The sequence below is a fragment of the Nerophis ophidion genome, linkage group LG13 (assembly GCF_033978795.1).
Source record: "Nerophis ophidion isolate RoL-2023_Sa linkage group LG13, RoL_Noph_v1.0, whole genome shotgun sequence".
Taxonomy (NCBI): Eukaryota; Metazoa; Chordata; class Actinopteri; order Syngnathiformes; family Syngnathidae; genus Nerophis; species Nerophis ophidion.
This window is the reverse complement of record NC_084623.1, coordinates 59,645,124-59,664,976: the sequence shown is the minus strand read 5'-3', so window position 1 is coordinate 59,664,976 and position 19,853 is coordinate 59,645,124. Positions and strand designations below refer to the sequence as shown.

General features: G+C 42.1%; 3 protein-coding genes across 9 annotated transcripts in view; 2 read left to right on the top strand and 1 right to left on the bottom strand.

Moving 5' to 3' along the window:
* The first annotated feature begins 1,889 nt into the window (after positions 1-1,889).
* On the top strand, positions 1,890-18,911 carry slc33a1 (solute carrier family 33 member 1). Of its 5 annotated transcripts, XR_009809337.1 has the most exons (13): positions 1,942-2,014; positions 2,151-2,185; positions 2,303-2,340; positions 4,003-4,072; positions 4,142-4,582; positions 4,647-4,800; positions 5,886-6,081; positions 6,152-6,351; positions 6,422-6,606; positions 8,355-8,472; positions 15,608-15,823; positions 15,886-16,113; positions 16,261-18,911. XR_009809337.1 is itself a non-coding variant. In XM_061919313.1 (12 exons), the coding sequence occupies exons 4-12, from the start codon at positions 4,014-4,016 to the stop codon at positions 16,045-16,047; spliced, it is 1,731 nt and encodes a 576-aa protein (XP_061775297.1). In that variant the 5' UTR covers positions 1,942-2,014; positions 2,151-2,185; positions 2,303-2,340; positions 4,003-4,013; the 3' UTR covers positions 16,048-16,199. The 5 variants fall into 5 exon arrangements, 1 of the variants encoding a protein (XP_061775297.1); XM_061919313.1 differs by lacking the exon at positions 16,261-18,911 and having other exon boundaries at positions 15,886-16,199; XR_009809340.1 differs by lacking the exon at positions 4,003-4,072 and having other exon boundaries at positions 1,946-2,014.
* Positions 16,507-18,911, top strand: LOC133564809 (uncharacterized). 3 transcript variants are annotated; one of them, XM_061919315.1, is made up of 4 exons: positions 16,507-16,626; positions 16,734-17,165; positions 17,320-17,593; positions 17,694-18,911. In XM_061919315.1, the coding sequence occupies exons 1-4, from the start codon at positions 16,536-16,538 to the stop codon at positions 17,824-17,826; spliced, it is 930 nt and encodes a 309-aa protein (XP_061775299.1). In that variant the 5' UTR covers positions 16,507-16,535; the 3' UTR covers positions 17,827-18,911. The 3 variants fall into 3 exon arrangements, with proteins under 3 accessions (XP_061775299.1, XP_061775300.1, XP_061775301.1); XM_061919316.1 differs by having other exon boundaries at positions 17,320-17,643; positions 17,744-18,911; XM_061919317.1 differs by having other exon boundaries at positions 17,320-18,911.
* Positions 18,912-19,003: 92 nt separating this feature from the next.
* rps6kb1b (ribosomal protein S6 kinase b, polypeptide 1b) overlaps positions 19,004-19,853 on the bottom strand; it is a 29,264-nt gene continuing 28,414 nt past the window's right edge. Inside the window, exon 15 of the mRNA XM_061919314.1 lies at positions 19,004-19,467. Within this exon, the coding sequence (XP_061775298.1) occupies positions 19,230-19,467 (238 nt within the window). The 3' untranslated portion in view covers positions 19,004-19,229. The remainder of the gene's footprint in view (positions 19,468-19,853) is intronic.

The following is a 19,853-nucleotide window of genomic DNA, read 5'->3' as shown; positions in this document are numbered from 1 at the left end:
TGCTTTTGTTTTCTTTCCTTGTTGTTGAAAGTGCCTTGACTGTTGAGTGAATTATAAATGTATGTTTGTTGTTCGATAAAAATAAAAAAATCACCTATTTTTATGGACTTGCCTCTCTATGATGTTAATTTCCTGTTATAAACTGTTATACAGTATATGCCTTGAGCTCTTATTTTGAAGGCGCTAAGAGTGAAAGTGGTGACACGTTGTGGTTTTGATTGATTGATTGATTGAAACTATTATTAGTAGATTGCACAGTACAGTACATATTTCGTACAATTGACCACTAAATGGTAACACCCCAATTAGTTTTTCAACTTGTTTAAGTGGGGGTTTACATTAATTAATTCATGGTAGTGGTTTGATTGATTGATTGATTGAGTTGGAGCGGAGTTTTAGATTTAGACTTCCTTTTTATTGTCATTCAAATTTGAACTTTACAGTACGAATAAGAACGAAATTTCGTTGCATTAGCTCTTGGTGGTGCAGGATTAAAAAAAGCAATAAAGTGCATAAATAAATAAATAGATTACTGTACATATACATTTATTGCACTTTTGCATATGCATCCAGGTTTATGGATGTATGTTATATTGTCTTTTTATTCCAGTGAGTTAATCCATTTTGGGTGGGTTTGAGGGGATAATTTAATGATGATGTTCAAGAGTCTTACGGCTTGAGGGAAGAAGCTGTTACAGAACCTGGAGAGTCCAGCAGTTAAAACAGTCGTTGGTGGTGGTGGGAGGAGTCTTTGCAGATTTTCTGAGCCCTGGTCAGGCAGCGGCTTTTTTGCGATCTCCTGGATAGGAGGAAGTGGAGTCCTGATAATCTTTTCCGCCGTCCTCACCATTCTCTGGAGAGACTTCCAGTCTGAGGCATTGCAGGCTCCAGTTTTGAAAACAAAGGAAATAAAGTGGTCCTCGTGGAAAACTGGTGCCTCCTTCTTTGTTATTTTGTAGTTTTATACAGTCTAGGCCAGTGGTTCTCAAATGGGGGTACACATACCCCTGGGGGTACTTGAAGGTATGCCAAGGGGTACATCAGATTTTTAAAAAATATTTTAAAAATAGCAACAATTCAAAAACCCTTTATAAATATATTTATTGAAAAATAGCAACAATTCAAAAATCCTTTATAAATATATTTATTTATTTATATATTTATCTTATAAATATATTTATCAAATAATACTTAAAAAAAATATGAATGTAAGTTCATAAAGTGTGAAAACAAATCCAACAATGTAATATTCAGTGTTGACAGATTTTTTTTTTGTGGACATGTTCCATAAATATTGATGATAAAGATTTATTTGTTTGTGAAAAAATGTTTAGAATGACGTTGATGAATCCAGATGGATCTCTATTACAATCCCTAAAGAGGGCACTTTAAGTTGATGATTACTTCTATGTGCAGAAATCTTTATTTAGAATTGAATCACTTGTTTATTTTTAAACAACTTTTTTACGTATTTTTACATATTTTTTTCCTACATAGTTCAAGAAAGACCACTACAAATGAGCAATATTTTGCACTGTTATACAATTTAATAAACCAGAAACTGATGACATAGTGCTGTATTTTACTTCCATCCATCCATTTTCTACCGCTTATTCCCTTTTGGGGTCGCGGGGGGCGCTGGCACCTATCTCAGCTACAATCGGGTGGAAGGCGAGGTACACCCTGGACAAGTCGCCACCTCATCACAGGGCCAGTATTTTACTTCTTTATCTCTTTTTTTTTTCCCACCAAAAATGCTTTGATGAAAAAAATGTTCACAGGGTGTACATGACTGAAAAAAGGTTGAGAACCAGTGGTATAGGCGACATATATCAACCCTCGGTTACATAAATATGAATAAAAAACAAAACACATTCTGTAAGCGGAACCAAACATCAGCTGCACTTGTGACACGTCATGCGTAGAGGCCCGGACGCGTTTGAACGTCACGCGCGCTCTACTTCCTGCTTCCGGTGTCGCTTTCTTCGCGGATGTGAGCTGTTTAACGTTCACGGTATACTTTCCTTTTCTCTCTTTACATTCTTTGTTTTGTCACGTTTTCACGATCAATAAACCCACAATAATTACACTTTGGTTAATTTTGTGTAATTTGGCTTTTTGTGTGTGTGTGTGCGCACTGTTTTGTTTAGCATGTCGTCGCTCATTCTGCCGCCAACACAATCAGGTATGCATGCTCTCACATCTTATTATTCTCACATCTTATTATTGTCATATATGTTGTTATTGTCATGCATGTGTTGTGTCTTCCGTCTCCTATTGATGATTGTCTTGTGGCATGTAGGCTGTTTAAAGCATGTAAGCTGGCAGAGTTAAGTCAAGGTGAGAGTCTCATGTTTCCTTCCTTGCATCATTCATTGACCCCTGGACTGGTTTTAAAAGCCTACTGAAATGAGATGTTCTTATTTAAACGGGGATAGCAGGTCCATTCGATGTGTCATACTTCATCATTTGGCGATATTGCCATATTTTTGCTGAAAGGATTTAGTAGAGAACATCGACAATAAAGTTTGCAACTTTTGGTGCTGATAAAAAAGCCTTGCTTGTACCGGAAGTAGCAGACGATGTGTGCGTGACGTCACGTTGGGAAGCTCCTCACATCTGAACATTGTTTACAATCATGGCCACCGGCAGCGAGAGCGATTCGGACCGAGAAAGCGACGATTCCCCCATTTAATTTGAGCGAGGATGAAAGATTCATGGATGAGGAAAGTGAGAGTGAAGGACTAGGAAAAAAAAGACTATACAGAGAGCGATTCAGATGTTCCATCCATCCATTTACTACCGCTTATTCCCTTTTGGGGGCGCTGGCGCCTATCTCAGCTACAATCGGGCGGAAGGCGGAGTACACCCTGGACAAGTCGCCATCTCATCGTAGGGCCAACACAGATAGACAGACAACATTCACACTCACATTCACACGCTAGGGCCAATTTAGTGTTGCCAATCAACCTATCCCCAGGTGCATGTCTTTGGAAGTGGGAGGAAACCGGATTCAGATGTTATTAGACAAATTTACTAGGATAATTCTGGAAAATCCCTTATCTGCTTATTGTGTTACCAGTGTTTTAGTGAGATTATATGGTCGCACCTGTACAACCTGAAGGTCGGCCCCGCACCTTTCTTCAGCATCAGTCGACGGGTGGTGGCGATGCCCATCTCTGCCTTATGCAAGGGACCCTCTTCGAAACACAATCTTTCGAAATGATTGCTGCATAATACACTGTACTTTGTGTTCCATAGTAAAGCTTGACTGTCATCTTTCAGGAATGTAAACAATGAAACACCGGCTGTGTTTGTGTTGCTAAAGGCGGCCGCAATACACCGCTTCCAACCTACAGCTTTCTTCTTTGATGTCTCCATTATTCATTGAACAAATTGAAAATTATTCAGCAACACAGATGTCCAGAATACTGTGGAATTATGCGAATAAAACAGACGACTTATAGAACAGTGCTGGACCAAAATGTCCTCTACAATGCGTGATGTCACGTGCACACGTCATCATACCGCGACGTTTTAGCAAGATAGTTCGGCGCGAAATTTTGAATTGCAATTTAGTAAACCGTATTGACATGTGAAGTGAAGTGAATTGTATTTATATAGCGCTTTTCTCTAGTGCCTCAATGCGCTTTACATAGTGAAACCCAATATCTAAGTTACATTTAAAGCAGTGTGGGTGGCACTGGGAGCAGGTGGGTCAAGTGTCTTGCCCAAGGACACAACGGCAGTGACTAGGATGGCGGAAGCGGGAATCGAACCTGCAACCCTCAAGTTGCTGGCACGGCCAAACTACCAACCGAGCTATACCGTGTTGCAATGTTAAGATTTCATCATTGATATAAAAACTATCAGACTGCGTGGTCGCTAGTAGTAGGTTTCAGTAGGCCTTTAAAGCATGTTAGCTGGCAGAGTTAAGCCAAGGTGAGAGAGTCTCATGTTTCCTTCCTTGCATCCTTCATTGACCCCTCGACTGGTTTTAAGTTCCACTTGACATGCAGCCTGCTGGGAAGTTGCCCACCGCCCGTGTCCCAAAGCCAGACGTCACAATTGAGTAATGGAACTGCTTGGCTTTTCACAGTTTGTACCAGTCGAAGGTCAAGTGTGTTCCTGTTTGTTGCAGCTTTGCAGAGGGCTCAGCACCCTCTGACGTCCCGTGTGCCGTCATGGAGTGCCGGGATATGACGTCGCACAAGAATGGGCGCCAAAGAAAGCTAGCGGGTCTCTGCCCCCCACCCCAGGCCATGGTGGACGGCTCTGAGACCGGGCTCCTGGAGGAGGAGGCGGACTTCCTCGCCGCGGGGTCGGACTCGGAGGACAGGAGGCCTCCTGGGATCCGTGGCGGGATTCGGTCGGAGCTGGGAAACATCTTGCTTCTTCTTTTCCTTTACGTGCTGCAAGGGATTCCTCTGGGACTGGCCGGCAGCATTCCGTTGATCCTCCAGAGTCAGAGCGTCAGCTACAGGGACCAGGCCATCTTCAGCTTTGTTTTCTGGCCCTTTAGCCTCAAGCTGGTGTGGGCGCCGCTTGTGGACGCACTTTACTTCAGGAAGTTTGGTCGGAGGTAAGACGCCGGGTGAGGCGGCGTGGGGACGTACGGTTTGTCATCTCTGCCTGTGTGTGCGCAGGAAGTCCTGGTTGGTACCCACACAGTACCTGCTGGGCCTCTTCATGATTTACTTGTCCTTGAGAGTGGACTACCTGCTGCGGGGGGAAGGAGGCCCCGACATACTGGCGCTCACTGCCGTCTTCTTCATGCTGGCCTTTCTGGCGGCCACACAGGTAAGATTTTTCACGTCCTACTAAGGACACACCCAATATTCAGCATTTTGCGGATATAAATGATTTAGTTATTATTATTATTCGCCGCAAAACCTTGGTGGGTACCACAGCCTACGGTTTTTATACCTTCTTTTTTATATATATATATATATATATATATAGATTTATTTACTAAAGGTAAATTGAGCAAATTGTCTATTTCTGGCAATTTATTTAAGTGTGTATCAAACTGGTAGCCCTTCACATTAATCAGTACCCAAGAAGTAGCTCTTGGTTTCAAAAAGGTTGGTGACCCCTGATCTCCATCAAAAATATGATCATTACATCAACAATATAATTTGCCTGAGTAGCTGGACAGGACAAACAATGAATAAATCCCTGATTACCCAGAATTCCCTGCTTTCTGGGTCATTTTCCCCATTGAAAATGAATGGGCCATTTTTCAAATTTGCACAATTCCCACATCTCTCCCCCAATTTGAAGCATTCCACACACTCCACTCACCCTGGACAATCACACTAGCAACATGTTTGTTGTCAGGACACCCTGGACAATCACACTAGCAACATGTTTGTTGTCAGGACACCCTGGACAATCACACTAGCAACATGTTTGTTGTCAGGACACCCTGGACAATCACACTAGCAACATGTTTGTTGTCAGGACACCCTGGACAATCACACTAGCAACATGTTTGTTGTCAGGACACCCTGGACAATCACACTAGCAACATGTTTGTTGTCAGGACACCCTGGACAATCACACTAGCAACATGTTTGTTGTCAGGACACCCTGGACAATCACACTAGCAACATGTTTGTTGTCAGGACACTCTGGACAATCACACTAGCAACATGTTTGTTGTCAGGACACTCTGGACAATCACACTTCATTTCCCAACATGTTTGTTGTCAGGACACCCTGGACAATCACACTAGCAACATGTTTGTTGTCAGGACACCCTGGACAATCACACTAGCACCATGCTTGTTGTCAGGACACCCTGGACAATCACACTAGCAACATGTTTGTTGTCAGGACACCCTGGACAATCACACTTCATTTCCCAACATGTTTGTTGTCAGGACATCGCGGTGGACGGCTGGGCCCTCACCATGCTGTCCAGAGAGAACGTGGGCTACGCGTCCACCTGCAACTCAGTGGGTCAGACAGCAGGTTACTTCCTGGGCAACGTGCTCTTCCTGGCGCTGGAGTCTGCCGACTTCTGCAACAAATACCTGCGCGCGCAGCCCCAGGACACGGGCATCGTCACCTTGTCAGGTAGCATCCCAACATGGTCGCTTGTCTGCCACCCGCTGGCCAGTTGACCCTCAAGCCTTCTCCTTGGCAGACTTCCTCTTCTTCTGGGGCGTGGTCTTCCTGGTGTCCACCACGCTGGTGGCCGTGTTGAAAAGTGAGAGCGTGCGTCACAAAGGCAGGCGGCGAGTGGAGGAGGAGACGCAGGGCGTGTGCGAGACCTACAAGCTGCTGTTCAGCATCATCAAGAGGCCCGCCGTCTTCACCTTCTGTGCGCTGCTCCTCACCGCCAAAGTACAGCAACTTGGGACCACGCTCACCTTCTCACAGGGGGATGCTGGCGTCACACTTCTCCTCCTTCCAGGTGGGCTTCTCGGCGGCCGACGCAGTGACGGGTCTGAAGCTGGTGGAGGCCGGCGTTCCCAAGGCGCAGTTGGCACTGCTGGCGGTGCCCATGGTGCCTCTGCAGATCCTCCTGCCGCTCCTCATCAGTAAATACACGGCAGGACCCAGGCCGCTGGACGTCTTCTACAAGGCCTTCCCCTTCAGGTTCTTGCAGCACACACACACACGCACACACACACACACATTGTAGTATTTATCTTCTTGAGACCTCCGAAAAATGCCTACCTCTTTAGGACTACCCTTTCTGTGTGTGTGTGTGTGTGTGTGTGTGTGTGTGTGTGTGTGTGTGTGTGTGTGTGTGTGTGTGTGTGTGTGTGTGTGTGTGTGTGTGTGTGTATATATATACATATATATATATATATATATATATATGTATGTATATATACAGTTGCGTGGCGCAGTGGGAGAGTGGCCGTGTGCAACCCGAGCGTCCCTGGTTCAAATCCCACCTAGAACCAACCTCGTCACGTCCGTTGTGTCCTGAGCAAGACACTTCACCCTTGCTCCTGATGGGTGCTGGTTGGCGCCTTGCATGGCAGCTCCCTCCATCAGTGTGTGAATGTGTGTGTGAATGGGTAAATGTGGAAGTAGTGTCAAAGCGCTTTGAGTACCTTGAAGGTAGAAAAGCGCTATACAAGTACAACCCATTTATCATTTATGTGTGTGTAATATATATGTGTGTGTGTGTGTGTGTATATATATATATATATATATATATATATATATATATATATATATATATATATATATATATATATATAAGTACAAACCCCGTTTCCATATGAGTTGGGAAAATGTGTTAGATGTAAATATAAACAGAATACAATGATTTGCAAATCCTTTTCAAGCCATATTCAGTTGAATATGCTACAAAGACAACATATTTGATGTTCAAACTCAAACTTTTTTTTTTTTGCATATAATAATTAACTTAGAATTTCATGGCTGCAACACGTGCCAAAGTAGTTGGGAAAGGGCATGTTCACCACTGTGTTACATCACCTTTTCTTTTAACAACACTCAATAAACGTTTAGGAAACGTTATATTTACATCCAGCACAATTTCCCAACTCATATGGAAATGGGGTTTGTATATGTATGTGTATATAAATATATACATATATATACACACAACATTAATAATATATAGATATAAAATAAAAAAGATATTTTATAAATATAAAAAAGATTGCTCTAAAAAAAGTTGAAATTTCACAAGAAAAATGTTGGCAATATAATAAAAGTTGTAAATTTACTCAACGCAAGTCAACATTTTTACAAGGAAAAACTGAACATTTGTGCAATATTATGATCAAAGTTGGAATTTTTTTCAATTACAGTCGCAATTGTACAAGAAAAGCTTAACATTTTGGCAATTTTATGAAAACAGTCGTCATTTTACTCAACAAAAGTCACTTTTATGAAAAAAACTAAACCATTTTGGAAATATTATAATTATAATCGGAATTTAACTTGGCAACACTATGACAAAAGTTATCATTTTACAAGAACAATCAAAACAATGACAATATTGTGATAAAGGTCAGAAGTTTGTGTTACCATTTTACATAAAAAAAATTATAATTTTACCAAAAAATATTACAGAAACAAAAATAATTTGAGGAATTGTTCCCAATGTTATAATAAAAAAGTTGACACATTTTGAGAAAAAGGTAAACTTTGAGTAAAAAAAAAAAAAGTGGTATAATTTTTTTGTTTAATTGTTTTTAATCTTCATAATTTACTTCAAGTTATATCTCTATATACATATTCATCATTTAATGTTATGCTGAGGTGTACTTATAACTATGAAGCCCTTTAAGGATGTAGAAATACTTTGTGATTGACTTCTTGATGGACAACGACATTGATTGATGGATGACGTGTTGCAGGTTGATCATCGGTCTGGAGTTTGCTTTGCTGGTGTGGTGGACGCCCAGCATGAGAGGAGAGGAAGGCTTCCCTCTTCACTACTACGGCCTGGTGCTGCTCAGCTACGCCCTGCATCAGGTGAGCAACCTCTCACCTGGCTGGAGTACGGGGGGCGTGGCTCTAAGGGGAGGGATCGGGTAGCAGCTTTTGGACTAATAATGACAAAGTGTTCCATCACAGCTAGTTAGCGCTACTTTTGATGTGGTTTGTGTCAGGAAGACAGCGTCAGAAAATAAATGTGAGAAGTCTCTTGTTACCATGACAACAACAAGCAGCACGAAACATGAACTTGATAGCAAATAGGAGGCAACATCCCACAGCAAACAACACACTACTACTACTACTACTACTACTACTACTACTACTACTGGGAGGGAATAACAAACAAACAGCACGAAACTTGAACTTGATAGCAAATAAGAGGAAGCAACATCCCACAACAAACAACACACTACTACTACTACTACTAGGGGGGAATAACAAACAAACAGCACGAAACTTGAACTTGATAGCAAATAAGAGGAAGCAACATCCCACAACAAACAACACACTACTACTAGGAGGGAATAACAAACAAGCAGCACTAAACGTGAACTTGATAGCAAATAGGAGGCAACATCCCACAACAAACAACACACTACTACTACTACTACTACTACTACTACTAAGAGGGAATAACAAACAAGCAGCACTAAACTTGAACTTGATAGCAAATAGGAGGAGGCAACATCCCACAACAAACAACACACTACTACTACTACTACTACTACTACTAGGAGGGAATAACAAACAAGCAGCACTAAACGTGAACTTGATAGCAAATAGGAGGAGGCAACGTCCAACAACAAACAACACACTACTACTCCTACTACTACTAAGAGGGAATAACAAACAAGCAGCACTAAACTTGACCTTGATAGCAAATAGGAGGAGGCAACATCCCACAACAAACAACACACTACTACTACTACTACTACTACTACTACTAAGAGGGAATAACAAACAAGCAGCACTAAACTTGACCTTGATAGCAAATAGGAGGAGGCAACATCCAACAACAAACAACACACTACTACTACTACTACTACTACTACTACTACTACTACTACTACTACTACTAAGAGGGAATAACAAACAAGCAGCACTAAACTTGACCTTGATAGCAAATAGGAGGAGGCAACATCCCACAACAAACAACACACTACTACTACTACTACTACTACTACTACTACTACTAAGAGGGAATAACAAACAAGCAGCACTAAACTTGACCTTGATAGCAAGCAGCACTAAACTTGACCTTGATAGCAAATAGGAGGAGGCAACATCCCACAACAAACAACACACTACTACTACTACTACTACTACTACTACTACTACTACTACTAAGAGGGAATAACAAACAAGCAGCACTAAACATGAACTTGATAGCAAATAGGAGGAGGCAACATCCCACAACAAACAACACACTACTACTACTACTACTACTACTACTACTACTAGGAGGGAATAACAAACAAGCAGCACTAAACGTGAACTTGATAGCAAATAGGAGGAGGCAACGTCCAACAACAAACAACACACTACTACTCCTACTACTACTACTACTACTACTAAGAGGGAATAACAAACAAGCAGCACTAAACTTGACCTTGATAGCAAATAGGAGGAGGCAACATCCCACAACAAACAACACACTACTACTACTACTACTACTACTACTACTACTAAGAGGGAATAACAAACAAGCAGCACTAAACTTGAACTTGATAGCAAATAGGAGGAGGCAACATCCCACAACAAACAACACACTACTACTACTCCTACTACTACTACTACTACTAGGAGGGAATAACAAACAAGCAGCACTAAACGTGAACTTGATAGCAAATAGGAGGAGGCAACGTCCAACAACAAACAACACACTACTACTCCTACTACTACTACTAAGAGGGAATAACAAACAAGCAGCACTAAACTTGACCTTGATAGCAAATAGGAGGAGGCAACATCCCACAACAAACAACACACTACTACTACTACTACTACTACTACTACTACTAAGAGGGAATAACAAACAAGCAGCACTAAACTTGACCTTGATAGCAAATAGGAGGAGGCAACATCCAACAACAAACAACACACTACTACTACTACTACTACTACTACTACTACTACTACTACTAAGAGGGAATAACAAACAAGCAGCACTAAACATGAACTTGATAGCAAATAGGAGGAGGCAACGTCCAACAACAAACAACACACTACTACTCCTACTACTACTACTACTACTACTACTAGGAGGGAATAACAAACAACACACTACTCCTACTACTACTACTAGGAGGGAATAACAAACAACACACTACTACTACTACTACTACTACTACTAGGAGGGAATAACAAACAAGCAGCACGAAACATGAAATTGATAGCAAATAGGAGGAGGCAACATCCCACAGCAAACAACACACTACTACTACTACTACTACTACTACTACTAGGAGGGAATAACAAACAAGTAGCACTAAACGTGAACTTGATAGCAAATAGGAGGAGGCAACATCCCACAACAAACAACACACTACTACTACTACTACTACTAGGAGGGAATAACAAACAACACACTACTACTACTACTACTACTACTACTACTAGGAGGGAATAACAAACAAGCAGCACGAAACATGAAATTGATAGCAAATAGGAGGCAACATCCCACAACAAACAACACACTACTACTACTACTACTACTACTACTAAGAGGGAATAACAAACAAGCAGCACTAAACATGAACTTGATAGCAAATAGGAGGAGGCAACGTCCAACAACAAACAACACACTACTCCTACTACTACTACTAGGAGGGAATAACAAACAACACACTACTACTACTACTACTACTAGGAGGGAATAACAAACAAGCAGCACTAAACTTGACCTTGATAGCAAATAGGAGGAGGCAACATCCAACAACAAACAACACACTACTACTACTACTACTACTACTACTACTACTACTACTACTAAGAGGGAATAACAAACAAGCAGCACTAAACATGAACTTGATAGCAAATAGGAGGAGGCAACGTCCAACAACAAACAACACACTACTACTCCTACTACTACTACTACTACTACTACTAGGAGGGAATAACAAACAACACACTACTCCTACTACTACTACTAGGAGGGAATAACAAACAACACACTACTACTACTACTACTACTACTACTAGGAGGGAATAACAAACAAGCAGCACGAAACATGAAATTGATAGCAAATAGGAGGAGGCAACATCCCACAGCAAACAACACACTACTACTACTACTACTACTACTACTACTAGGAGGGAATAACAAACAAGTAGCACTAAACGTGAACTTGATAGCAAATAGGAGGAGGCAACATCCCACAACAAACAACACACTACTACTACTACTACTACTAGGAGGGAATAACAAACAACACACTACTACTACTACTACTACTACTACTACTAGGAGGGAATAACAAACAAGCAGCACGAAACATGAAATTGATAGCAAATAGGAGGCAACATCCCACAACAAACAACACACTACTACTACTACTACTACTACTACTAAGAGGGAATAACAAACAAGCAGCACTAAACATGAACTTGATAGCAAATAGGAGGAGGCAACGTCCAACAACAAACAACACACTACTCCTACTACTACTACTAGGAGGGAATAACAAACAACACACTACTACTACTACTACTACTAGGAGGGAATAACAAACAAGCAGCACTAAACGTGAACTTGATAGCAAATAGGAGGAGGCAACGTCCAACAACAAACAACACACTACTACTCCTACTACTACTAAGAGGGAATAACAAACAAGCAGCACTAAACTTGACCTTGATAGCAAATAGGAGGAGGCAACATCCCACAACAAACAACACACTACTACTACTACTACTACTACTACTACTACTACTACTAAGAGGGAATAACAAACAAGCAGCACTAAACTTGACCTTGATAGCAAATAGGAGGAGGCAACATCCCACAACAAACAACACACTACTACTACTACTACTACTACTACTACTACTAAGAGGGAATAACAAACAAGCAGCACTAAACATGAACTTGATAGCAAATAGGAGGAGGCAACATCCCACAACAAACAACACACTACTACTACTACTACTACTACTACTACTACTACTAGGAGGGAATAACAAACAAGCAGCACTAAACGTGAACTTGATAGCAAATAGGAGGAGGCAACGTCCAACAACAAACAACACACTACTACTCCTACTACTACTACTAAGAGGGAATAACAAACACGCAGCACTAAACTTGACCTTGATAGCAAATAGGAGGAGGCAACATCCCACAACAAACAACACACTACTACTACTACTACTACTACTAAGAGGGAATAACAAACAAGCAGCACTAAACTTGAACTTGATAGCAAATAGGAGGAGGCAACATCCCACAACAAACAACACACTACTACTACTACTACTACTACTACTACTACTAGGAGGGAATAACAAACAAGCAGCACTAAACGTGAACTTGATAGCAAATAGGAGGAGGCAACGTCCAACAACAAACAACACACTACTACTCCTACTACTACTACTAAGAGGGAATAACAAACAAGCAGCACTAAACTTGACCTTGATAGCAAATAGGAGGAGGCAACATCCCACAACAAACAACACACTACTACTACTACTACTACTACTACTACTAAGAGGGAATAACAAACAAGCAGCACTAAACATGAACTTGATAGCAAATAGGAGGAGGCAACGTCCAACAACAAACAACACACTACTCCTACTACTACTACTAGGAGGGAATAACAAACAACACACTACTACTACTACTACTACTAGGAGGGAATAACCAACAAGCAGCACTAAACATGAACTTGATAGCAAATAGGAGGAGGCAACATCCCACAACAAACAACACACTACTACTACTACTACTACTACTACTACTACTACTAGGAGGGAATAACAAACAACACACTACTACTACTACTACTACTACTACTACTAGGAGGGAATAAAAAACAAGCAGCACTAAACATGAATTTGATAGCAAATAGGAGGCAACATCCCACAACAAACAACACACTACTACTACTACTACTACTACTACTACTACTACTACTACTACTACTACTACTAGGAGGGAATAAAAAACAAGCAGCACTAAACATGAACTTGATAGCAAATAGGAGGAGGCAACATCCCACAACAAAAAACACACTACTACTACTACTACTACTACTACTACTACTACTAGGAGGGAATAACAAACAACACACTACTACTACTACTACTACTACTACTACTAGGAGGGAATAAAAAACAAGCAGCACTAAACATGAATTTGATAGCAAATAGGAGGCAACATCCCACAACAAACAACACACTACTACTACTACTACTACTACTACTACTACTACTACTAGGAGGGAATAACAAACAAGCAGCACTAAACATGAACTTGATAGCAAATAGGAGGCAACATCCCACAGCAAACAACACACTACTACTACTACTACTACTACTAGGAGGGAATAACAAACAACACACTACTACTACTACTACTACTACTAGGAGGGAATAACAAACAACACACTACTACTACTACTACTACTACTACTACTAGGAGGGAATAAAAAACAAGCAGCACTAAACATGAATTTGATAGCAAATAGGAGGCAACATCCCACAACAAACAACACACTACTACTACTACTACTACTACTACTACTACTACTACTAGGAGGGAATAACAAACAAGCAGCACTAAACATGAACTTGATAGCAAATAGGAGGTAACATCCCACAGCAAACAACACACTACTACTACTACTACTACTACTAGGAGGGAATAAAAAACAAGCAGCACTAAACATGAATTTGATAGCAAATAGGAGGCAACATCCCACAGCAAACAACACACTACTACTACTACTACTACTACTAGGAGGGAATAACAAACAACACACTACTACTACTACTACTACTACTAGGAGGGAATAACAAACAACACACTACTACTACTACTACTACTAGGAGGGAACAACAAACAACACACTACTACTACTACTACTACTACTACTAGGAGGGAATAAAAAACAAGCAGCACTAAACATGAATTTGATAGCAAATAGGAGGCAACATCCCACAACAAACAACACACTACTACTACTACTACTACTACTACTACTACTACTACTACTAGGAGGGAATAACAAACAAGCAGCACTAAACTTGACCTTGATAGCAAATAGGAGGAGGCAACATCCCACAGCAAACAACACACTACTACTACTACTACTACTACTACTACTACTACTACTACTAGGAGGGAATAACAAACAAGCAGCACTAAACTTGACCTTGATAGCAAATAGGAGGAGGCAACATCCCACAGCAAACAACACACTACTACTACTACTACTACTACTAGGAGGGAATAAAAAACAAGCAGCACTAAACATGAATTTGATAGCAAATAGGAGGCAACATCCCACAACAAACAACACACTACTACTACTACTACTACTACTACTACTACTAGGAGGGAATAACAAACAAGCAGCTTGAAGTGGATAGCAAACAGGAAGAGTTTGTACTATGAAGACGTCAGGCTGGCGTGCTCCTCCAAGCATCCCCCGGCCACTACAACATGAGCATGACATGCTGGTAGTTGTGTGACGTGCGTGGCGTGCCACAGGTGACTTTGTGTGACGTGCGTGGCGTGCCACAGGTGACTTTGTGTGACGTGCCACAGGTGACTTTGTGTGACGTGCGTGGCGTGCCACAGGTGACTTTGTGTGACGTGCCACAGGTGACTTTGTGTGACGTGCGTGGCGTGCCACAGGTGACTTTGTGTGACGTGCCACAGGTGACTTTGTGTGACGTGCCACAGGTGACTTTGTGTGACGTGCGTGGCGTGCCACAGGTGACTTTGTGTGACGTGCCACAGGTGACTTTGTGTGATGTGCGTGGCGTGCCACAGGTGACTTTGTGTGACGTGCGTGGCGTGCCACAGGTGACTTTGTGTGACGTGCGTGGCGTGCCACAGGTGACTTTGTGTGACGTGCCACAGGTGACTTTGTGTGACGTGCCACAGGTGACTTTGTGTGACGTGCGTGGCGTGCCACAGGTGACTTTGTGTGACGTGCCACAGGTGACTTTGTACAGCATGTACGTGGCCTGCATGGCCTTCCACGCCAAGGTGAGCGACCCCCTGATCGGCGGCACCTACATGACGCTGCTCAACACGCTCACCAACCTGGGAGGCAACTGGCCCTCCACGGTGGCGCTCTGGCTGGTGGACCCGCTCACCTGGAAGGAGTGCCAAGGTGCGGCCGGCCTCACTTGCTCCTCCCCCGAGGCGGCCAAGGTAAGTCGGCGGCGACGGCCACAACGGCCATGACGACCTTGACGCTCACTTCCTGTCTGCAGATGTGCGCCAGGGAGGGCGGCGCCTGCGTCACTACCTTGGACGGTTACTACGTGGAGTCGGTGGTTTGCGTCTTGATGGGCGTGGCCTGGTGGGCGTGGCTTGGGAAGAAGATGACAAGGTTGCAGGATCAAAGTCCTGCGGCTTGGAGGTGCAGAGTCTGAATCCTCCTCCTAGAACCTTCTTTCTCTCGCCACATCAGAACTATTTAGTCTCAACAGGACTAGAACCTTCTTTCAGTCGCCACATCAGAACTATTTAGTCTCACAGGACTAGAACCTTCTTTCAGTCGCCACATCAGAACTATTTAGTCTCACAGGACTAGAACCTTCTTTCAGTCGCCACATCAGAACTATTTAGTCTCACAGGACTAGAACCTTCTTTCAGTCGCCACATCAGGACTATTTAGTCTCAACAGGACTAGAACCTTCTTTCAGTCGCCACATCAGGACTACTTAGTCTCAACAGGACTAGAACCTTCTTTCAGTCGCCACATGACAACATCAGAACTATTTAGACTCAACAGGACTAGAACCTTCTTTCTGTCGCCACATCAGGACTACTTAGTCTCAACAGGACTAGAACCTTCTTTCAGTCGCCACATCAGGACTACTTAGTCTCAACAGGACTAGAACCTTCTTTCAGTCGCCACATGACAACATCAGAACTATTTAGACTCAACAGGACTAGAACCTTCTTTCAGTCGCCACATCAGGACTACTTAGTCTCAACAGGACTAGAACCTTCTTTCGGTCGCCACATCAGGACTACTTAGTCTCAACAGGACTAGAACCTTCTTTCAGTCGCCACATGACAACATCAGGACTACTTAGTCTCACAGGACTAGAACCTTCTTTCAGTCGCCACATGACAACATCAGAACTATTTAGACTCAACAGGACTAGAACCTTCTTTCTGTCGCCACATCAGGACTACTTAGTCTCAACAGGACTAGAACCTTCTTTCAGTCGCCACATGACAACATCAGAACTATTTAGACTCAACAGGACTAGAACCTTCTTTCAGTCGCCACATCAGGACTACTTAATCTCAACAGGACTAGAACCTTCTTTCAGTCGCCACATGACAACATCAGAACTATTTAGACTCAACAGGACTAGAACCTTCTTTCTGTCGCCACATCAGGACTACTTAGTCTCAACAGGACTAGAACCTTCTTTCAGTCGCCACATGACAACATCAGAACTATTTAGACTCAACAGGACTAGAACCTTCTTTCAGTCGCCACATCAGGACTACTTAATCTCAACAGGACTAGAACCTTCTTTCAGTCGCCACATCAGGACTACTTAATCTCAACAGGACTAGAACCTTCTTTCAGTCGCCACATCAGGACTACTTAGTCTCAACAGGACTAGAACCTTCTTTCTGTCGCCACATGACAACAGGACTATTTAGTCTCACAGGACTAGAACCTTCTTTCAGTCGCCACATGACAACATCAGAACTATTTAGACTCAACAGGACTAGAACCTTCTTTCTGTCGCCACATCAGGACTACTTAGTCTCAACAGGACTAGAACCTTCTTTCAGTCGCCACATGACAACATCAGAACTATTTAGACTCAACAGGACTAGAACCTTCTTTCAGTCGCCACATCAGGACTACTTAATCTCAACAGGACTAGAACCTTCTTTCAGTCGCCACATGACAACATCAGAACTATTTAGACTCAACAGGACTAGAACCTTCTTTCAGTCGCCACATCAGGACTACTTAGTCTCAACAGGACTAGAACCTTCTTTCAGTCGCCACATCAGGACTACTTAATCTCAACAGGACTAGAACCTTCTTTCAGTCGCCACATCAGAACTATTTAGTCTCAACAGGACTAGAACCTTCTTTCAGTCGCCACATGACAACATCAAAACTATGTGACTTCTATCAATTCTTCATATTTCCACGCCATAGCTGTACCTAATGATGTGGCCAATGAGTGGGATTACATCATCAGGTTGCAAAGTGGAAATATTGATCAATTATTCCTTTTTGTTCTATTGAAGACTGTAATGAAGTTATATTCTAGAGTGAAATGACTTGCACTACACACAAATGTTTTACTCACATCAGACGAGTCACAAGTAAAAACTAAAGTATTTTCTTCACTTAAAAATACAATTTTCAAGTATTTTCAAGTTAAAACCTTTATTTCACGCTCGAGGGAAATCGTAAGTTTTCTTTTTCTTTTGTCCGCCATTTTTGTCCCCGCCCTCCTGCTTTTTTTTTTTTTTTTTTGGGGCGGAGGGCACCATGCGCAAATAAGTCGTGCTGATGGCCTTAAATTGACTCTGCAGCGCCACCTGTGGTCGTGGAGTGTGACTACACTGAGTGGAATGTTGCTGGCAGAACTTTAACTTGAAGGAAATTGTTTTTATATAAATAACTTCTTTTTAATTAAAATTAAATCTTTTTTTTTTCACTTGCAAATCATTGGGTAAAAACATTTGTTTGGAGTTTTGGCAATAAATACACTCTAAAATTTACTATACAATTATTTTTAGATTAATAAAAAAAAAATACATTCACGGGTTTATTTTATATAATTTAATGCAGTCAAATTTCCAGTTTTTTAAATGATGCTGCAGATATTTTTTAAATTCCTAGTATATTCCCCAAAAGTTTCCACTATTGCAACATTAACTTGGCTGCAGTTTTTCAACACAATGTCTCAAATCACAAGGAGTCAGATGTGCCTTTTTTCTCTTTAAACTTCATCTCACATTCCTCTTCTTAGCATCACAGCTTATTAAAAAAAAACCTCGTGGGCTCAAAATGTTTTCGGAAGCGTCGCAGATTTATTGTTGCTCAACATTTGTTTGAAGGTCAACTCTTTGTGAGTTTGCAGTTGTTTGCATTCCAAACAGCACCTCTGCTGGTGGCAGGCCAGTACTTCACCTCAAACATGACTGCACTTTTTCCTTCAACAAAATAGCAAGTTGTTTGTTTTCCACTCTGAAGAAGTTTACTGCAGCACACTTGAAATAAAGATGAAAAACTACAAAAACACTTAAGTCTTTTTATGTTTAATTATAATTTTCCCCTTGCTCAGCAGGAATTTTAAAATGCAGCCCAAAGGATTTTTTTTTTTTGGGGGGGTGGAGGGGGTCAAACTGTCCAGCTCAACTGGGGCCAAATATTGTTTTGTTCAATAATCCAATTAAAAGAGCAGATGTGATTGATCAATAATACATGATTGCGTCATCAGTAGATCGCAGGAAGATCTTTGCTGGAGTTCCTCCCCCCAAAAACAAAGGTCGCGACCCCTGCTGCGTAACACTGACATTGTCTCTGGTCGGCCAAGAAAAAGTCCGGGAAGGGGCGGGGTCATAGGTTCATCCGCAGGTGATCGGGCCTTTTGGCCAGCAGGGGGTAGGCCTGATGCTTCATGTGCGCCAGGGGCTGGCGGATGGGGAGGGGGGCGGAGGCCTCGCAGTTGGAGGTCACGTCCATGTGCTCGGAAAGTTCCATGGCCTGTTCTTGGGGGGCCTGCGGGAGGCCGGGCCCTCCGCCCGCCAGGAGGACGCTGCGGGGCCAACAGTCGCCGCCGGAGAACTTCACCGGGCTGGAAGACCATGAGACGCTTTCAGACTTTATGGCGCTCGGTTCTTCAACTCAGGACAATTTCAATGGAAACAAACGTTTGTGTTTAAAGATGAACTTTGTTCAAATGAAGCTTCTGTCTGGAAGCAGCCAATGAGGCGTCAAGATGGAAGTCACATGACACCAAGCTGATTACTATGTTTATTATACAAACGTTACAAATGTTTACAAACTATAGAAGTGATTATAATCTACTTTAGAGTCTAATACCTGTTACCATGGTAACCATCATGGGCTTGAGCGATTGCTTTAGTCTACATTTACTAAAAGTAGCTCTTCTTTCCTCCATTTTTTTCACACTGAATTTCTTTCCACAGATTTTTATTACACTGACATTTTTTGTACATT